Below are 20,734 nucleotides of genomic sequence, written 5' to 3'. Positions count from 1 at the left end.
AGTAGGTTTGACAAAAGGTCATGGGCCCTCTTTTCCCAGAGCCAGCAGCAATAAAGGAGAAAGATAAAGAATAAAGGATAAAGATAAAGGATAAAGATAAAGGATTGCTCCCAGGGGGCAATACCAGGTGTGCCAGGGGAGGTGGGCACAGCTGGCACAGCTCTCTGGGCAGCAGGAGCTCTGGAAATGAGGGGGTAAATGAGGAATTGTGACCCCTCTCCCTGTCCCTTCCTGCCCCTCTCTTCTTTCTTCTCTGAATTTCTCCCCTGAGGTTTGTGTCCAGCCAACAATGCCCACCAGGCAGTGCTTCCAAGGCACTTCCTGCCCATCCATATTAAACCCCAAATGCAGCAGATCTGATGGGGTTTGCTGTGCTCTGAGCCTGCTGCAGCCCTTCAGAAAAGTCTCTTTTCCCCCTGTGTGCCCTGCTCTGCTGAGAGCACTCCCAGAGGAGCAGGGCTCTGCCTCACCCCCCTTTCTCTCAGGAATCACATCCACCTTTCCCATGCTTTTGGCTCCACCAGCACAAAGGAAGGTTGGTTTTTGTAAAGGATAAAGATAAAGGATTGCTCCCAGGGGGCAATACCAGGTGTGCCAGGGGAGGTGGGCACAGCTGGCACAGCTCTCTGGGCAGCAGGAGCTTTGGAACAGGGGGAAATGAGGAATGAATTGTGACCCCTCTCCCTCTCTCTCAAGGATCACATCCACCTTTCCCATGCTTTTGGCCCCAGCAGCTGAAGGAAGTTTGGTTTTGTTGGCCGGTGTGTTAATGGGAAAATCCCCATTCTGCTCTAATTGACTCCACAGAAAAACAGGAGCAGGAGCAGAGCTCAGGGAGCATTTCCAGCATTCCCAGCAGGAGCAGGGCCAGGGGAACATTTCCCATCCCTGGCATTGCTTTCCTGGGGGCACAAGTGGAGGTTGTGTGTTCCAGCAGCCCACGGGCTGTAATTACACAGCCCAGAGCTCACGGTGCCTCCCCTTCAGGAACACACAACTTTCTGCAGGGAGGTGGGAGGGAATGAGAAAGAGAAAATGATGTGGCTGCAGGCCATGCCCAGAGGGGAGATCACTGAGGACACAGTCTAGACAGGGCATGGACAGCAGGGAGCTGGAATTCCCGTCTTTCTTTCTTGTTTTCACCTTTCCAGGGCAGGCAATGATTCTGTTCCTGTGTCTCCCTCAGCTCGTAAGAGGCACCAAGTTGTAGGTTCCAGGCTTTAAAAAAAAGCCCCAAACAAACAACCCCACAAGCCAGGACTACTGTTGAACTTTAAAATACCTTTTAAATTCCACTTTCACTGCACAGAGTTTATTTCAGCTTCCACTAGTGGCAGCCTTTGGAGAAGCTGAACAGCAGAAAATCCACAGCCATTCAAAAGCCTCTGAGATTTTGTTTTGCAGGGAAAAGAGGTTTATGGGTTGTAGAGCAAATGAGGGGGAATGAGAAAAGAGTTCTGAGCTTCAAAGTGCTGCTGCATGAATGTTTTCAACTGGACTGCAGGAATTATCCAGGATAAGAATGGGAAAGAAAAGGAAAAGCACAGTAAACCAAAGTACAGAGCTGGAATGATGGCACAGGGGAAATAAAGCTTCAGTGTATCCCAGCAACAGGGGAAAAAGCCTCACAGTGCACTTCAGTGGAAATTTATAAAATGAAAAGTAAGGAGTTTGGGATTGAAAGTAGAAAAGAGAAATGGGATTTCAATAGGCAAAGTGCAGACTGGAGTGCTTGGTTATGTAGGAGGATGGTAGGATGTAGTAGGAGGAAAGTTTACAAGAGGTGTGAGACTGGTGGGTAAGAGAGGGCAAATGAACCAGGAGAAATCACTGACAGGTTAATCTGTGAAATTCAGTTTTTTGAAGGGAATTCCAGACATTTTGTAGGAGCAGATGTGGATGTAGGAGCCCAGGGGCTCATGTAGCCCCCAAGGCTGTGAGTGTGGGTGGGTAACTCTGAAGCCACGTGGAGCTCCTGCCTCTGCTCTTTCCCCTGACTGAGAGATTCCTTTCCCCCAAATGAACACAATGCATGCACTTACTGTGACCTGTGTGCCAACAATGGCACTCTATAAAAATCCACTTCAAATAAAACTCTGTTAATTTTTTAATTACCTTTGACACGAGACTCCACTTACTTATCTGACATAGCAATTTGTTCCAGCATGGCAGAGCCCGTGTTTGTCTTCCAGTTCCCAGATATGGAAGTTCTCCTGAAAGGGGGAAAACATTACAAAGGCAGCCAGTGGTTTCACATTGCCATCATCAAATGCCTCTGCTTTTCCCATGAGTGCAGCTGCCTTTCCCCCAGCTGGCAGCTCATAACAGAGCATCTGAACCAGGAGGGGTTGTAAGAGCATTGTCAGGAACACACTTTGTACTGGAGGTACAAAGAATGGCTGGGAAATTTCTGTTCCCCATTTATTTATTTAAGTTGTTTTCTAAAAACCCAGCCTGCTTTGATGAAGGGGCAGTGTTAGAAACGAGCTGGTGCCAGCTACAAAGGCACTGAATTATCTGTAACACGCTGGCACTGCAAAGGTAAATGTCAAGAAGCTTCAGCTTCTCCTTTCAAACCCACCCCACTGTGTCCCAACACTCAAAAAGCAACACATTGATGTTTCTAACACCTCTGAAGTGATTTCAGGTATGTTTTGGAGCTGGATTTTGGTTCCTCCTCCAGTGTTCACTCTTTGCTATTTACTGATATAACCTAAACACTCTGTGTCAGTTCACCTTCTTGTATTTAACCTCTAAGAAAGAAAAAAATCCATGTGAAGGTTTTTTCCCTCTCAAACCTTAGGAGTGCTCCCAGGGCTGGGAAGATTACTGCTTTGTGAAAGCCAAATGCTGTACTGGGAACAGGCTATGCATACAAGTTATGAAGTGTTTCCAGTTAGGAAAATCAAGGGAACATCTGCAATGCATTAAAAGTGGATCAGGCAGCAGCCAGAGCTCCCTCTCCATTTCCCATTAAGTTAATTACGAGGGTCAGTAGCAATTGTGGGGGAATGTTGACTTTTCTCTGGGACGCTCATAAAATTTAAAGTTCTTCTGTGATGCCATGTCCTGTGCTGTGGAGAGAAAAGAGAGATGGGAAGGGGAAGGGGAAGAGGAAGGGGAGAGAAGAGAAGAGAAGAGAAGAGAAGAGAAGAGAAGAGAAGAGAAGAGAAGAGAAGAGAAGAGAAGAGAAGAGAAGAGAAGAGAAGAGAAGAGAAGAGAAGAGAAGAGAAGGAAACCTTACCCAGCAGAGAGGTTGTGTTGTGATTTCTGCTCAGTTTTTAAGGTATATACATGTGCCTGCTTAAAAATGAATAATTTTAGGCTCATTACTACTCCACACAGACATTTGGCATCAGAGAGAAAATCCCACAAATCACAGTTCGATCCTCTTGCAGATTTCTCATGGGAATTCATCAGAATGCACCCTTTTAGGTGTCTTTTAGGTAGGAAGATGTGACGAAATCAAGGGAAATAGTTATCCTGAAGGCTTTTAGCCAGTATTTAGCTCAAGATGCTCAGCTGCAGTGATGAAATCCCAGCGCCACCGACTAGAGAGGCAGAGATGGCCAGATTTAAGCCCTATTTTCCCTCCACACTGAGAAAAGCTCCTGTGGAAGTCTCCAAGTGGGTGCTTGGCTGGCTGTGAGGATGCTGCAGGGGTCAGAGCAGGGCTGGGGAGTGCTGTGGGCACAGAATTCACTGGTGGGATCTCAGGAGATTGTGGGTTTGACACAGATGAACTCCAGAATGAGAGATCATGGTGAACTGATCCAAAACTACCCACCCAGACACCCTAAGCCCTAGAGATTATTTCTGTAATTATATATATGAAACATGTAGGTTTCCCACCCTTCTTCACTTCTGATAATTGCCAGGAGCCTTTCACATCATCATTTCCTCCTCTTTAACCAAACACTGAACAATAAATAAAACAACTCCTACACCTTTAAGTGCTTTACACTAAGGCTTAACATGTTTGTACTCAATTTGGTCTTTGCAAGAAGGAAGAACTGTTTTAGAATTGCTAAACAATTCATAGTAACTTGAGCTTCCCCTTTTCCAACACCTTCCTGCTTTATTTAGTAGCATTTGCAGTATCCAATCCAAATTGCTGGGACAGGGACTTATCATCAGAAAAATATGTAGAAATGTCTGCCTACTATTCTTGGGTAGGCAGCCTGCTCTGTGGTTTGATCCTCCAGCACTATTCCTTTGCTTGATGTGCTTTGCTTTTGGTTTATTGACCTTTTGATCAAAGAACTCTAAGCCTTGGCCTCACAGTCCTGCTTTTGGAGGGGAGATTTAGATACAGAGCTTTTGTACTTCTGTTTTTCTACATGGTGTGTGACCCTTTTAAACTGGATTTCCTTGAAGTCAGCTGAACGCTGCCCGGGTGCCCAGGGCAGTTAAGTGTGTGTCACACAGCCTCCAGAGGGGCTGTGGTATTTACAGGGATCCAATCCTGCTTTTTTGGCCATAATCTCTACTGACAGACGATAAGCACCAGTGTTTGGTGACTCATGGATCCACTTAAACCACAATTTCCCACAGAATTATAAACCCGAGGCTCTTAATAACTCTCTTTAAACTACAAAAACAAATGTTCAGCTGGTATTTTTTGTGGTGGCTCTCTAAGTGCTCTGTTCCTGTGTCACAGAGCAAAATGAGAACCAGCTGTAGAACAATATTCTACTGACATCATGTATATGTATGTGCACATGAAGAATTCTTCAGACATTTGGTAAATCTTCTCCTTTCCGCACTGCTTTGTAATAACGAGTCCGTATTTCATTTTGGGGTGTGATTTAAGTGCATGAAAGAATCTGGAGAAAAAAAAATGATCACTAGGCTTTTAGCATTTGGATGAACCCAGAGTTTCTGAGCAGAAACTTAAAAATAAATAAAAAAGTAGGAGGAACAGGCTGTCATTTTAACTTATTTTTGCTGTCCCTTAGGCCAACTGCTTCTTCTGCAGACAAGAAACATTTATGTTTCAGAATGATAAATTTACCGTGGTTGACTCTTCCAAAATTATTCCTGATGCCGAACAGCATTTAAATTTCAAGTCAAAAGGGGAAAGAAAAAGTGGGGCTCTCTTCTCCAAAATGCTGTGGTTCAATTTCTATCACAGGGGATGAGCCCAGTATTGCATCTGGTACCTGGCCATGCATTGGAGCCAGCAAGTGCTGGGCCTTATCCCTTTCCCATTCACACTAAAGTGGGAAAAATCAGCTCTGTTTGTTTGGGAAGGGGAAAGATGGGCAGCAAAACACAAGGAATCTGCCTGTCAAAGCACTGACAGGAGAGGAAAGAGAGGGAAAGAGAGGAAAGAGAGGAAAGAGAGGAAAGAAAGCCCCATGCAGGCCTGCAGTGGCTTGGGAAGGTGTGTGGGGAGAAGAGGGCTGGGACTGGGAGCAGGGCCAGAGCCAGGCTGGGAATGGCTCTGAGGAGGATCCAAGGGCTGAGGGACATCCTGGGGACATCCCAGGAATGGGAACAGCTTTGCAATGAGGGGACAGGACAGAGGGATGGGAAGGTTGGAGCAGGCTGGGAAAACAGCAGGACTGGAGCACGGCACGGCCCAGACAGGGGGACAGAGGGGACACTGATGGTGCTGCCAGAAAAAGTAGAATGGGATCCTCAGAGAGGGGAAAATCAGGTCTGGAGCAGCAGTGTGAGAAAAACCCACAGAACTGGAAGGAGCCCTCCTGGGAAAGCTGGGGGGTAAAAGCTGAAGCATCTGCTTGAGGTTCTGGAGCCTGCAGGGAGAGGTGGAGAAGGCCCAACACACCTGAGTTCCACAGGGAGCTGAAATCACAGTCCTGTATCACCAAACCACTGAATGTTCCAGAAACTTTTGCATCCTCATGAGCTGTTTGGGTGTCCTGCCTTGGTCACTGCACAACGCACATGCCCAACACGCTGATTTTGCAATGTTCAGTGAATTCTGGGTTCAGAAGGACTGGGTGTCCACACTGAGGGTGGGTCTGACCCATGGGAACTGTGCTTCCACCAGATCTGTGCTCTCCTGAGCCCCTCACGTGGGAGGGAGCAGGGATTTCTGAGCTGGTTTGGGAGTTTTGAGTATTGGGAAGGCTGGACCTGGATGTTCTTGCCCAAGTGCCCCCTCAGTGCCAGGTGAGGGCAGAGCAGGAGATCCTGCACCAGCAATGTCTGGGTGAGAGCTCAAGAGTGTGTGGCCCTCCAATATCAACCTAAGGAGAGAAATTCTTCCCCTTCTCCCACCCTGGACCAAAGATTCTATTTCCTCATGGCTGTTCTAAATTATTTGATTCTTAACATCAGCCCTGTCTTTTAAATTATAAAACATTTTATGGATTTGCTTTAACCCCACTCCAGCTTCAACTTCTCTTAGTATTTACGGTTTGCTTGCAATTCTTTACTGATAAAGAACCTGACTGTACCTTACAAATGATTCACAAGGATTTGCTGATTCCTCCACTGTTCAGGAGTTCCTTGAGAAATATCCCTGTGTCTGGATGTGGGTGTGGATATGTAACTGTGTATTTTTATCCATGTTCTGGTACATTTTCCCTGCCTCAGGATGGTAAGTGTGAAGGAACAAAGGCATGAGATGACCTAACTTGTCACAAAATGAGAAACAAAACAAGTGTTTGTCAGATTACCCTGCCTGATAATTGAAAGAGAGTAAAAATCTGCATAGACACAGGTACCAGAGCTCAACTCTTGCATCACAGCTGGTTTGCTGCTCCAGCTGAATGTCATCTGTGAAAGTGAAACATCCTCTGAGCCTCTCCTTTAGCCATGGCCTTCAAACAAACACCTGGGCTCCAACATGGGAAAGGTTTCCATGGTCTCTGTGAAGGACACTGCAAGATTGGATTGTTTTTTGATGGGTTATGTTGAAAGGAGAGGACTTTGTTCCATTAAAGTGTGACAGTTCAGGCTTGTTTGTGTGAATGAATGCCATCTAACTTATCCTCAGAGGGGAGAAGAAAAATTTGAAGAAAATTTGGCCTTAAATTGATGAAAAGTATGAAGAAATCTGAGTTAACAAGTCCTCTGTGCGACCAAACCCTCTTCCAACTGCTCCTTTCTTTAAATGAAAATATTGAACACAAGTTAGCAGCAAAACCCCTCTCACAGGCTCACCTGGTGTCTCATCCTCCTCCTCCCAGCCACAAACCACTGATAAAAAGAATTTGGATAAATACAGAAAGTCTAAAATACTCTTTCCAGAGAGTGTGCCAAGGGAGGCACCATCTCAGAGACTCCTCCAACACCCTTTAATCTCACTGGTGCTTATCAACTTTGAACCAAAAGCAGGAAAGAACATAAGGATTTGGCTCACATGTATGCCTTGTAGTTACTGCCTATTTTTTGGATCCTGATGTCATATTTGGAGTCTATGAAGGGCTCAGTGGTGGCGTAGGTCTGAGTGAGTGCTACCACGCTGGCTATGTCCTGAAAATCGTAGTGGTTGTCTACCTTGATCTGGAGCCATCAAGCCACAAGAACACAGCACAGACAAAAGAAGAAAAGAGTCATTAGGAATAAAATGTGGAATTCGGTTGCAAACGGCATTCGTGAGAAGCATGGTTTTGACAACATTTATAAAAATCTGATATTTAATCTGATTTCTAGATTCTATAGCATTCCTGCTTTAAAACATCTATTATTCTAGGCAAAATATTACCTGCTCATTTGGAGAAAGCAGTTTGTAGGCACTGGAATTTTATTTTGGGTTGGGTTTTTTGTTTTGTTTTGTGTTGGTTTGGTTTTTGCTTGGTTTTGGTTTTGGTTGGTTTTTGTTTGTTTTTGTTGTTGATGTTTTTTGTTGTTTGTTTGTTTTTTGGGGTTTTTTTGATGTTAGTCAATTATAGATCTTTGGGCCTCAAAATTAATTTTTTTAGGTGTGACAGGCAATTCCGATGGACGCAGATTCTTGCTGGTTCTGTAAATTGCTCTGGTAACTGAATACATGTGGAGCCCACCAGGAATCTTGACATCATCCCATCAGCTTTTCCCATGAGGGAGGAGCTGAAGGGTCCTGATATCCTGGGGAGGGCAGGAGCACAGAGGGCTGGCTCCAGGCAGCAGATTCTACTCTCATTTTTCCATCATTCTCATTTTCCCCTCTGCTCTGAAGGAGCTGGGCTTTCCAGGGGTGGGAATTCCAGGGTTTTCCAGGGGTGGGATTTCCAGGGCTTTCTAGGGGTGGGATTTCCCAGGTGTGGAATGCTCTGCTGAAGTGTGAGTGACACTAAACCATCAGTTTTACACCTTGGAGGGGCATGGACAAGTGGGGATTGCTGATCCAGAGGAGAGGAGAAGCAGATTTTGGAGGGCAGAGGGAGGACAGAGACATCACCTCTGGACAGGGAGGACAGTCCCTGTGGGGATTAGAGCTGGGCAAGCAGGAGTGAAAGGGGCAGAACAGGGAAGTGGGGCTCCAATCCAAAGGACATTTCAGAGTGGTGAGGAGCAGGCAGGCTCAGGATTGCCCATGGTGTCCAACATGAGGAGTTTGCAGCTCTCTGAAAGCCCAGCACACCCTGGTTGCTTCTCCTTCTCCTGGGACTGGAGAACCTGAGGGCCATGGCTGGGAGGTGGGACCATAAATGGAATTTGGTGGAGATAAAAGCCTGAGGTTAAAGTATTTGGCCCCAGCTCTCAGATGGAGAAAGACACAGAGTAATTTGCCATCTGAGAGCCAAAAACCAGACATGAGGTCTGGTTTCAACTTGATTTTCTGAAGACTGACTGGGCTGTGTGGGTTTAAGTGGGACCTCTGGAAATGCTGCTGCCAGCAGTGCCTTCAGGGAGGACTGGGCTTCCAGGGAAACCTTCCTTTGCTCTCTGATTGAATTCAGTCTTGGAGGGTTTGAAATATTTCATAGCTAAAAGGAAAAATAATTTCTAGACATTTGATACGAGGAACATTTCTGTGCATTGTTTCCCCTTTTCTCTAAATGAGAGGTGAATATCCAAAGTACAGCATAAACATTCTAACACTTCGCATATGCAACCCACAGAAAGTGCAGTTTAATTAGTGGTTCAGTCTGCCCTTAATTAAATTGGCTGCTGGACTTCAATGATTTACTAAATATGAAACAAAGCAAAACAGTCATAGGCAAAAAATAACATACAGTACAAGCTGTAATCAAATCAGTTTTCTATCTGAAAATAGTGGCAAATATTTTGTTCATGGAGCTTTGGAGATTCAGGATGATAAATGTAACTATTATCTGATTAACTGATTTAAAACCTAACCACTTCTAGCACTGAAGTGTTTTCAGTGAGTGAAGTTACCCTGCAAGGACTAGAAGTTGGCACTGATAGCAGTGAAAATGGGATTTAATGCTCTCCCACTGGCCCTGCACTGTGAGATAAGTGACACCAAAACATCTGTACTCACCACTGAAATGCAATTACTTTGGAGAAAGAAAGCAGCAGTTATACAGAGGTATGAAACAATCACAGACAGCACATCGAGATAGGAAATCAACATTCAGTACCAAGCTGAAACCAACAAAGAACCAAGGCAAATCCTTCCCACACTCCCAGCTCCAAAAAGTTGGATTGTGCAACAGACCTTGACTCTTGAAGAGTTTCAGTGCAGACAATACATTAATAAACAAGGTTTTGCTTGCAGAAAGCATCTCAGCACTGTTCAAAGCACATCCCACACAGGGCAACTCTCAAACTGCAAAGGCCAAGTTGTAAAAATACTTTGGGCATGGTTTAATTTTCCTAGAGAGAGATGCTTTCTTATCATGGACAGGCAGAGATTTGCAAGGGGGGGATCCAAGACATAGATAAAGGTAAAATCTCAGGGGAGGAAGGAGCATGCACAGGTAAGGGACAAACCCCAGGCTCCCAACATGCAACAAGTAGCATCTGCACCTTTCCCATGCCTGAGTGAGCATGTCCAATCTTCACAACAACAGGAAAGGTTGGCATTGTGAGCTGGGGGAAACAAAACAGGAGCATTAGAGAAGAGAGAGACCATGAGATTAAACAGCATCATTTAGGGCAATTATTGAAGCATGGTCATAACGGGGCCAAAGCTGTTCTGGCCATGTGGAGCCTCAAACTGCTGGGTGACTTGCTGGGTGTGTTTTCTGAGCACAGTGTTATTCCCAATACAGCCAATTGGTGCTTTTAACTTTTCTTAATCTTAACATTTTTTGTATGTCTTTTAACTTCACTTTTTAAACTGAATTTCTGCTGTTTCCTATTTTTAGCTTAGCCTCTGTGTTTTCTGAGCCACAAACACACTCTCCAAGGTTATAATCAGCAATGATGCCAAATTAACCACCTTTTACCCTTAATTTCCACTATTTAACAGGGCTCTAAATACATTTGCTGGCCACTTATGAAAGCAGTGATGTTTAATTCACAAAAACTTGCTTTAAAGACAGCTCCTAGCTTGTGCTACAGAACATCTGAGTTTTCTAGGGAAGGCTCCAGCTTCTGGCCAGAATGCAGGGAATAATTTGGAATAATCCAACCACTGAGTAGGAAATCAAATATACAGAAGCAGCTGAAAAGACTTTATCCACTGAAATGGGAATGCTTCTGTCTCTCAAAAAGTGCTGTGAATGACCACTTCTGCTTCCATCATTCACTTGAAAAAGTTTGAGATCTCCCAGTCATGGCCATGGTTGGCACTGCTTTTTTCACTTAAAATTTGCATCTATTGAACCTCTATCACTCAAGCACAAACCTCATTTCACAGAAGAGGTTTATAACTAGGAATAAAAAGCTGAACACCTTCAACATGTAATTAAACTGGACAGCAGCAGGACAGTGTTACAGGCTCCAAACCCTCCCTTTAGTGCCACATTCCAGCACAGTAAATACAGCCAGAGGCAAAGCTGATGCTCTGGAACATAAACTAAGAATTGCTGGAGGTTTTATGAGACACTGACTGGTTTCAGAATGACCAGAAGCACTTGCATGACACAGTAAAGCTCACCCCTACAGGAATTTAGGAATGAAGTTCTTGCTAAACTGCAGCAACCAAAGTTCCTGCTTAGTCAACATCCAGTCACTGCTGTATCACTTTCAGATTTTAAACCAGGCTCTTTTGTTTTTTCAGTTCTTGAGGGTAGGAGGGGAACAAATCATTGCCAGAGTGGAGATTCATCAGGGCAGCAGCACATTTCTGTGTCTGAGCTGCAAACCACTGCAGAGGGGTTTGTCATGGAAATGCTGCAGACCTCTGAGCACAGCAGCGCAGATGGCACTCCTGTAATTAGCAGGGCCACGGATCTTCCTGTGATCCCAAAGCTGTGGAATCCTCTCTGGCCCACAGCAGCCAACAAAACTCATATTATAAGAAAATAAAAAAAAAAAAGAAAAGAAAAATAAAAAAGAAAACGAAAAGAAAAAAGATCTTCCTGTGATCCCAAAGCTGTGGAATCCTCTGTGCCCACAGTAGCCAATACAACTCACATTAAAAGAAAAAGAAAAAAGAAAAACAAAAAGGTAAAACAAAACAAAAAAAAAAGAAGTAAAAGGAAAAGAAAAAAAGTGCTTTCTCCCTCAGAAAAGTGCAGGAACATCATTTTCTCTGGACCCTGATCCTGAGATTCCGCGTGCTCCACCACATCCCAGCACAGACTGAGGGAACAGGCTCTGGATGCTGCAGCTCATACTTCAGAGAGGAAAAAACCAGGCAGGCAAAATTCAATAATCCCAGCACTTCTCTTGTTTGTAGCTGTCCCTGGGACAGGTTGATGAAGTTCAGCAGTTGTTATTTTGGGGTGTGAGCAGCTTTTCCTTTATTGCTGCTCTGATTTTATTTATCCCAGGTTTCCCTCTGCCATGGTGCAGCACCTCTCTGCCACCAACCCATGGCCAGGGGATTGTTCTGCCAATGAAACCTGAAATGTCCCATGGAAATGAAAGAAAACCTGACCTGAATCCTCCCTTCCCATTCCCAATCTGCTCTTTGTCAGGCACTCCCCAGACTATTCCTGCATTTGGTGAACATTATATGTGATACAAGTGAGATTGTGACAGTCAAAATTTACCAGCTCCATGGATTTCCCTTTAATTTGCATTATAATTACTGATAGTTATCATTTATATTATGATTACTGCTATAAAAGCTGTTTGCTTTGAAAAGTATTACTGAGGGGAAAAGGCCATTTTGCAAAAATCTTGAGGATTTTTTGAAACCTTTCTTAAAATCAGGAAAGTAAAAATTCTACAAATTCTAAACATTCTAAAACTTCTACATTCTAAAAATTCAGACATTTAATTCTGGCAATTAAAAACTGAGGGGAAAAACCCAAAGAGCAACCAGAGAAATTGAGAAATCTGCCAAGTTCCTAAATGGGAGAGATGGAAGGGTCTGCAGTGCATGAGCCCTTCCACACACATATAATATACACAAAATACAGCAGAATGAAAAATAGGATTAGCAGGAGTTCTAACTTAAAGAGCAAGGCGAGAAACCACCATTATTAATTAGACAGAAACCAGAATATTTGGCAAAGGTGGAATAAAATTTTCAGAATGTATAGTCATATATGAATACGATTGGACTGGTAATAAATATTGGTAGCAACTGGAAAAACTCCTGGCTCCTTGTGGAACACAAATGCAAACAGCTGAGGAACACACTGACATTGGCCAATCCAATGCCATTAATCAAAATAACAACAGTGAAAATTCAGATTTTATCCAGGGAGGATAAATGCCACTTCTTGATGAGCATGAAAATCTAAAAAGTCAGTTCATTTCATTATTCCCTTCTTGATGTCACAACAGCAAGGATAATTATTATTAATTATGGTTTCTCAGTGTTTCATCTGCATCAACTTTTAAAATTTAAGAATTTACTATGAGCTTAAAAGGCAAATACTTCATTGTATGAATCTTCAGGATGTGGCCACTTAAAGATTTCATAACTGTGCTTAGCTTGTTTTTTACTGTAAAAAGGAATATTCTAGTTTGATAAAATTCCACAAAACCTCCAATGTCACCCTGGCTAATCTGTGGTGCAGGTAATTCAGTGACCCAGTAGGTGGCTACAGAATTAACCAGCACAGTCCCCATCTGGATTGGAGTTTGCATTTTTCCACATGGAATGGAAATCCCTACCCTCCCCTACTGCAGAAATTTTCTGGAGTTTCTAAGTCTGGTTAATAGAGTGTTACCCTATGATTAAAAGTCTATTAATTTAAAATAAAACCCTCAAATTTCAGCTCCATACACTGTGGTGCTCAATGGTTCATAAGTTTTACTGCAATTTAAATATTTTCGAACAATTTCAATACAAGCTGGTTTTTTCCCCAAGAGATATAATTTGAATTCTTCTAACCTTTACTTTGAATTCTTTTAACTGAGACATAGTGTGAAATATAATCAAAGACTTCTATAAAAATAGAACCAGGCAAAGATTATCTGCAAAAAATAAAGAGTCCAAAAACCCCTCTGCTGGCAACAATACAGACAACAGAGTTTTCTGAAGGTGGTATTCACCCTGCTTTCATGTCCTCGGGGTTGAGCTGACTAGAAAAGCCACAACAGGAAAAAAAAAAAAAAAAAGAGGGGGCGGAGAAGCAGTGACAAAAAAACCCCAGATGTTGCATAAACATGACTTACCTCAAGTTCAGTGTTTAAATATTTATCTTTCCAATAATCCCCAAGCAAAGTTCATTTAACCACTCTAGTTCCATGTAATTTATTTGTGGAATATGCATCAACCTAAATCTAATTTTGCTCTGCTTACTTTGGAGAAAGGAAATTAAAAGTGAAATAATGAAGGTGGCCTTTTATTCATTTTCTTTTTTTTCCTCCTTTCCCAGAAACAGGCAGGAAGAGCCCTAAATCAATAAACAAGCAGCAGATGTACTTTCTCTGGTCTGTTTGGTTTGCAGAAAACACAATTTCCAGATCAAGTGGGGGCTCAGCCAGGCAGGAGCTCCGTCAGCAGCAGGGCCAGCCCAGCTCTGGCCCCTCAGCACAAAACCCTACACCAGCTGCTGGCCTCAACAAACACAGGCACAATTTTGGGCATGTGGAGCCACATTTTCCCCTTGGCAGCTCAAAGTGGGTGTAAAACTCTCTGTGCAAGGAGTGAGGTTTAATACCCCTGAGAAGTTTAATACCAGAACTGAGAAAAACTCAGGATTTCAGGGTAACCCAGGGCTGAGGAACACCCAGGGCTGGGGAGAAACCAGGACTGGGGATAACCCAGAACTGAGGAAAACCTGGGATTTCAGGATAACCCAGGGCTGGGTATAACCCAGAGCTCAGAGTAACCCAGGGCTGGGGATAACCCAGAACTGAGGAAAACTTGGGATTTCAGGATAACCCAGGGCTGGGTATAACCCAGAGCTCAGGGTAACCCAGGGCTGGGTATAACCCAGAGCTCAGAGTAACCCAGGGCTGGGGATAACCCAGAACTGAGGAAAACTTGGGATTTCAGGATAACCCAGGGCTGGGTATAACCCAGAGCTCAGAGTAACCCAGGGCTGGGGATAACCCAGAACTGAGGAAAACCTGGGATTTCAGGATAACCCAGGGCTGGGTATAACCCAGAGCTCAGGGTAACCCAGGGCTGGGGATAACCCAGAACTGAGGAAAACCTGGGATTTCAGGATAACCCAGGGCTGGGTATAACCCAGAGCTCAGGGTAACCCAGGGCTGGGGATAACCCAGAACTGAGGAAAACTTGGGATTTCAGGATAACCCAGGGCTGGGTATAACCCAGAGCTCAGGAACACCCAGGGCTGGGGATAACCCAGAACTGAGGAAAACCTGGGATTTCAGGAAAACCCAGGATTCTAGGATAGCCCAGGATTATTAATTATTTAATACCCCTGAGCCAAGGGGAAGGCTGAGGTGATTTGTGTTATCTTTTTAGCTAGGGCAGTGAGAAATAAAAGTTCAAGGGGATAAAAAGAGTAGAGCTTAAATTTATTATTGGGAGAGGAAATTGTGCCTGATCTGTGAGTCCTTGGCCCAAAACTGAAGGCTGAAGTGGTTTGTGAGCCAAGTGCAACACAGGTCCCAGGGCCACCTGAGCTCCCAGGGACACCAGTGGGGATTGGTGCAGAACTGGAGGGTCTGAGCTCCCTTTGAGCCTGCCACCACCACCTGGGGAGGCTGGAGCTGCACAGAGCAGCCCCCTGTGCCCCCTGAAACCAGCCAGGGCTGGAGAGGACCCTGGGTTATGGGGTGACTCCCCCAGACCACCAGGAGATCCCCCTAAAACGCCTTTGTCCCCACAAGTGGCGTGTGCTAAAAAATCCCAGTGATCTAAATGAGCACAGAGGGATCTGATGGCAGAAAGTCTGCTGGTTTCAAACCTGCACAGCATGAAAACAGAAATTGTCATTAGGAAGGAAAACACAAAGTGTAATTGCAGTGAATCAATGAGAGCAGCTCCCACAGATCCTTGGAAGAAACCCTGAAGACAAAAACTCAGCAGAAACAAATTCGATTTTGATTCTGGCATGTCAGTGTTTAATTCATCCTTCCACCAACTGTTTGGAAAACTGCTGCCTCAAAAGTCAAGTAACACTTTGCCACTTTATAAAACAATTACCCAAATTGCTGTGCCTATAAAGTGTAAGGATTTTTTGCTGTAGTATTTCAGAGGTGACAGCTCTAAATTCCCTCCTGTTTGAAGCAGGCTGTAGCTCACATGGAGGCACTGGAGTTTAAAATCCATAAAAGCTCACCTGTTTTGTGAAATGCTATTGTGAATTTTCAACATGATTGTACAGGTGAGGTACAGGATGTGTAGTGTGACTTCATCAGATAAAATAAAAGTAGATTTTAGAGGTAATGGCGATGCCAAAGGAGAACCAGGGAAGAAAGAGCAAAGTCAAAGCATTGAGAAGGCAACAGATAAATTCTGGGTTGTTGGAATCTGAAATGCAAAGAACCCTCAGGACTTTGGGCCTGTAAGCCAAAGCTTAGAATTAAACACAAGATTTGATCTGAGACCTTGGAAAAGGCTCCCAAACTTGAGTGCTAGAAGCGAGAATGTGGATTTGTAGTTTAAAGCAGAGACATGTTAAGCTAAGTAAAAGAAAGTTTAGAGTTTTAGAGTTTAAAATCTAGAAAAAATAAAAGTAGCTACAAAGGTAAACAAGGAGTTTAGAATGCAGCACTGTAGGTCTGTGTGTCATAACATGATTGGCTAAGAAAGCTTACACTGTAGCATGAATCCATAAAATGAAATATTCAAAGATTAGGTCAAAAACACTAAGATCCTTGTTGGTAGTGTTTATATCTATCTATCTATCTATCTATCTATCTATCTATCTATCTATCTATCTATCTATATATATATATATAAAAAAATATATATTATATATATATTAATATATATTATATATTATCCTTAAAGTTATAATAATTATAACCTATATATATTAATTATATAATATATATATAACAATAACTCCTTAAAAAGTCTTGTCACTAAGGGTCTTGTGACCTTCTAAACCATGCTGTAATCATGTGAACTAAACTCACCCTTCCTACCTATGTAGAAGATAAGAAAAATAAACCACATCATCAAAACAATTCAGAGGGCCCATCTCAAATTCTTTCCATAATTCCCCACAAGTGAATTATCACAATGGGAATGGACACTCCTGACTGCTACCATTCTCAAATAAGATTCATTTGCCACAATGAAGCGAAAATGAGATTGATATGGATAAAAAATTGTGCCCTGTGCACTGGGAGTGGCTAAAGCACGGAGCAGGCAGCCCAAGCAGGGGACTCTGAGTGGACCCAAAGTGCCTGACAGCTGAAGGGACAATGAGGTGGCTGTGGCATGTCCCTGGCAGTGAAAAACCCTTCCAAAAGCTGTGTGGACAATGCCCCTGCAGCAGAGTTCAGTGCTCCTGCCCCAGCTCCCAGGCTGAGTGTGAGCTCTGAGCCACCAGAGCAATGCTGTGAGCAGCCCCAGGATGGACAGACTGACAGCTGCCTGTCTGTGCTGCCTTCCTGCGAACATGGGCTGGGCTGGGCAGGCAGCAAGGGCAGGAGGAATCCAGCACAGCCAGGCACAGGGCATCCTGCAGCCCTGGGTTATCCCAGATTCCTGGGTTTGTCTGAGATCCTGCTTTATTCTGAAATCCTGGGATTTCCTCAGCCCTAGGTTATTCTGCAGCCCTGGGTTACCCCACAGTCCTGGGTTATCCTAGAATACTGGGTTTTCCTGAAATCCTGGGTTTTCCTCAGCCCTGGGTTATCCTGAAATCCTGAGTTTTCCTCAGCTCTGGGTTTTCCTAACCCTGGTTTATCCCCAGCCCTGGGTTATACTCAGCTCTGGGTGCTCCTGAATTCCTTAGTTTTCCTCAGTTCTAGGTTATTCCCAGCCCTTTTTTATCCCCAGCTCTGGGTGCTCCCCAGCTATGGATTATCCTGAAATCCTGAGTTTTTCTCAGTTCTGGTTTCTCCCCAGCCCTGGTTTCTCCCCAGCCCTGGATGTTCCTCAGCCCTGGTTGATCCCCAGCCCTGGTTTCTCCCCAGCCCTGAGTTATCCCCAGCTCTGGGTTATCCTGAAATCCTGAATTTTTCTCAGCCCTGGTTGATCCCCAGCTCTGGTTTCTCCCCAGCCCTGGGTAATCCTCAACTCTGGGTTATCCTGAAATCCTGAGTTTTTCTCAGTTCTGCTTTCTCCCCAGCCCTGGATGTTCCTCAGCCCTGGTTTCTCCCCAGCCCTGGGTTATCCCCAACTCTGGGTTATCCTGAAATCCTGAGTTTTTCTCAGTTCTGCTTTCTCCCCAGCCCTGGTTTCTCCCCAGCCCTGGTTTCTCCCCAGCCCTGGGTTATCCCCAGCTCTGGGTTATTCTGAAATCCTGAGTTTTTCTCAGTTCTGCTTTCTCCCCAGCCCTGGTTTCTCCCCAGCCCTGGGTTATCCCCAACTCTGGGTTATCCTGAAATCCTGAGTTTTTCTCAGTTCTGGTTTCTCCCCAGCCCTGGTTTCTCCCCAGCCCTGGTTTCTCCTGCAGCCAGAGGCGGAGGGCACAGGAGGGATGGGCAGTGGGAAGGGCAGGGAGCCCCCGGGGCAGAGCTGCCCTGGCACAGCTGCCCCTCCCCAGCAGCTCTCAGGGCATGGCCCTCATTCATTCCTCCGTCTCCTGTCACCTCCAGAGAACAAATACCCCAAACTCTGGGAGCCCAGGGGATTTAGTGCAGGGCTCTGGGGGCTGTTAGAAGACAATCAAGGATAGTAATTAATGCCCACACTGCTGTTGGTGGGCACAAAAAATTGGAAAAAATAACAAAAATAACATGCACTCTATATGTTCAGTTGAAAGTATTTAATTCTCTTCTATATCTAGAAGGTAGTGGACAACTAATTTGCAACTTGTCATAAAAGAATTTTTAAATTTTGTTCTGAGCATAATGTTCTGCTATTGATTATGTAATTAATTTGATTGTACTAGGTAGAAAAAGTCTTTAGGACACCCAGAACATAGCTGGACATGTTGTTCTGGAGAATCCTGGACAAAATGTGCCTTAGGGACCCGTAGAGAAGAGTGTTTGCCCAACAGATTTCTTTATAATTTGAATTTTGTGAATTCAATTTGTTATTGAATTTGATCAAGTTGGTCTATTTAGATCATCTATAGCAGCAGCCCTGTGATGGAAACCAATCCAATTAACTCCTTCATCACTTCCCAGCCCGAGGTTTGGGAACTGCAGTCCCAGAGGGGCTGAGCCCAGCCCCTGGCAGCCCTGCCCGGGGGTTTTCCTGCCTCCTGCAGCTGGAACCCCCCTGCAAGCTTCCAGCCCTTCTCATCCCTCCCCTCGCATGAAAGAAACCCATTTCTCCTAGGTAAGAACAGAGATGTTAACAGGTCTAAATTATTTTCAGGTGTTAGTCCTGGGCTGGGATCCAATCTTATGATTTGGAGCCAAAACTTTAGACTGGAAAAGTAAAAAGTCCAAGTGTGGCTGTGTGAAATCAGGACATTTTCTACAGGATTCCTGGCTCAGTGTTTGGTGTGGATCTACAGGCTAAAAACTAAACCCAATTCTAATAATTCTGAATATTTGTGGGTTTTTTTCTAACAGACAGAGTGTGTCTTGAGGGGGATGGGAATTAAAAAGAAAAATAATCTGAGCACTAATATTTGTATAACTGTTCAGAAATGAAATAAATCTGCTGCTGTAAAACATGCACACTTCTCTCTAAAGGTAACAAGCTGCTTTGGGCACACCTAAACCTCAGCCTGAACAAAATACATTTTCATGAGCCTGGATTGGAATGGTTCAGGTCATGTTAATGAATTTTCAATTCCTAGGTTTGATTTGGGTTGTGACAAAACACAGCATTGTTTAAGCAGCCCTGTCCTGCATGCCAATCCAGAGATGTTCTTTATTACTCTCTAATCAAACCTCGGGTTGCTTCCTCATGGAACATTTTTCTTTATAAAAAGAGGCTGCCCACAGGTTACACACACCCAGATTGCCACAGCAACCAAAGCTCTGAAGGTGAAAAGGATTTCTGAACTCTGCATTTATTCCACTGAATTCCACTTCCAACACCAGCCAGGAAATACAGGCACAGATCTGCTCCGAGCAGGATTTGCATTAACAAGAAATGCAGGGAAAGTGGCTGTGCCTCCAAAACACACCACTGGCATACTTCTCTTTCTATTCTAAATGAAACCTGCCATGAAATAATTTCGTTTCAAATGCCTTTTATTGTGGCTTTGAGCTGTAATTGGTTGTTCCCTGTAACCAGCGATGCCGGAGGCTCACAAGCAGAGCATTGAGAGGTTTCCTGTCCATGAATGAAGTTCTGTCCCGCCTGCGAACGGGGACGGCAGCTCAGCAAAGTGCAGGGGAAGATCGGGAGCTTAACACAGGACAGCTCTGTTTACTTGCCCAAAATAAGATCGCAGAGCTGCCTTTGAAATCCAAACTGGACGCAAACTCACTCGGAGGAGATAAAACGCTCAGAAAATCAGCTTCAGATCCGCGTAAAAGCCGGTTTTGTGGGAGCTTTTGGCCATTACCATTTCCACTCCCGAGCTTCTTGGGGACGATGTCACCAATAAATGAGCTTTGAAGCGCGGGAAGGCGGAGCCGGGGCTCGGCGCCGGGGCCATAAATAAGAGGGTCCCATGTCCGGGTGATTTGGAGGCAGCGAGCACCGGCAGCGCTCGGAGCGAGCAGCGTTTGGTGTCCCCAGCATCCCCGGGGATCCATCCGGAGCATCCCTGAGCGTCCCAGCGCGGCCGGGACACCGCGGCTCGGGCCGAGCCTTTCCCCCGTGCGGAGCATGAGCCGAGCGGGCAGCGGCAGCAGCCCCGGGGCCCGAGGGGCAGCGCTGGCGCTCTGGGCGCTCTGGGCGCTCTGGGCGCTGCCCGCCGCCGTGTCCGGCTGTAGCTGCGCGCCCGCGCACCCGCAGCAGCTGCTGTGCGATGCTGCGCTCGGTGAGTCCGCGCCCGCGGAGCCTCCGCGGGGCTCTCTGCGGCCAGGGGAGCGGGAAGGGGCGGCTGGGGGCTGTGCTGCGCAGCCCCTAAGGCAGGGGAATGGGTGCCGCGGCTTGCTCTGCTTCCCGCGCGCTGCCAGAAGCGTTTGTGGCCATAAATTGCTGGGATTGCTGCGTTGGAGAGCGGATTTTTATTGAATTTTATGTGGTTTTATATATTTTATATTTATTTTATATCTATATCTATATATCTTTATATCCATATATCTATATAATCTATTAATCTATATATCCATAAATCTATATATCTATAAATCT

At 44.9% G+C, this 20,734-nt stretch overlaps 2 protein-coding genes across 2 annotated transcripts in view; one reads left to right on the top strand and one right to left on the bottom strand.

Annotated features, from left to right (window-relative positions):
• Positions 1 to 20,734, bottom strand: part of SYN2 (synapsin II) — a 191,027-nt gene that overhangs the window by 34,385 nt on the left and 135,908 nt on the right. The window contains exons 6-8 of the mRNA XM_066557968.1: positions 9,892 to 9,954; positions 7,337 to 7,479; positions 2,139 to 2,213 (exon numbers count right to left, since the gene is read on the bottom strand). Coding sequence (XP_066414065.1) covers positions 2,139 to 2,213; positions 7,337 to 7,479; positions 9,892 to 9,954 — 281 coding nt within the window. The remainder of the gene's footprint in view (positions 1 to 2,138; positions 2,214 to 7,336; positions 7,480 to 9,891; positions 9,955 to 20,734) is intronic.
• The window catches only part of TIMP4 (TIMP metallopeptidase inhibitor 4), a 31,164-nt gene continuing 30,132 nt past the window's right edge, over positions 19,703 to 20,734 (top strand). The window contains exon 1 of the mRNA XM_066557967.1: positions 19,703 to 20,417. Within this exon, the coding sequence (XP_066414064.1) occupies positions 20,264 to 20,417 (154 nt within the window). The 5' untranslated portion in view covers positions 19,703 to 20,263. The remainder of the gene's footprint in view (positions 20,418 to 20,734) is intronic.

Source organism: Molothrus aeneus, chromosome 12 (genome assembly GCF_037042795.1).
Source record: "Molothrus aeneus isolate 106 chromosome 12, BPBGC_Maene_1.0, whole genome shotgun sequence".
NCBI classification, from domain to species: domain Eukaryota; kingdom Metazoa; phylum Chordata; class Aves; order Passeriformes; family Icteridae; genus Molothrus; species Molothrus aeneus.
This window is presented reverse-complemented; position numbering and strand designations above follow the sequence as displayed.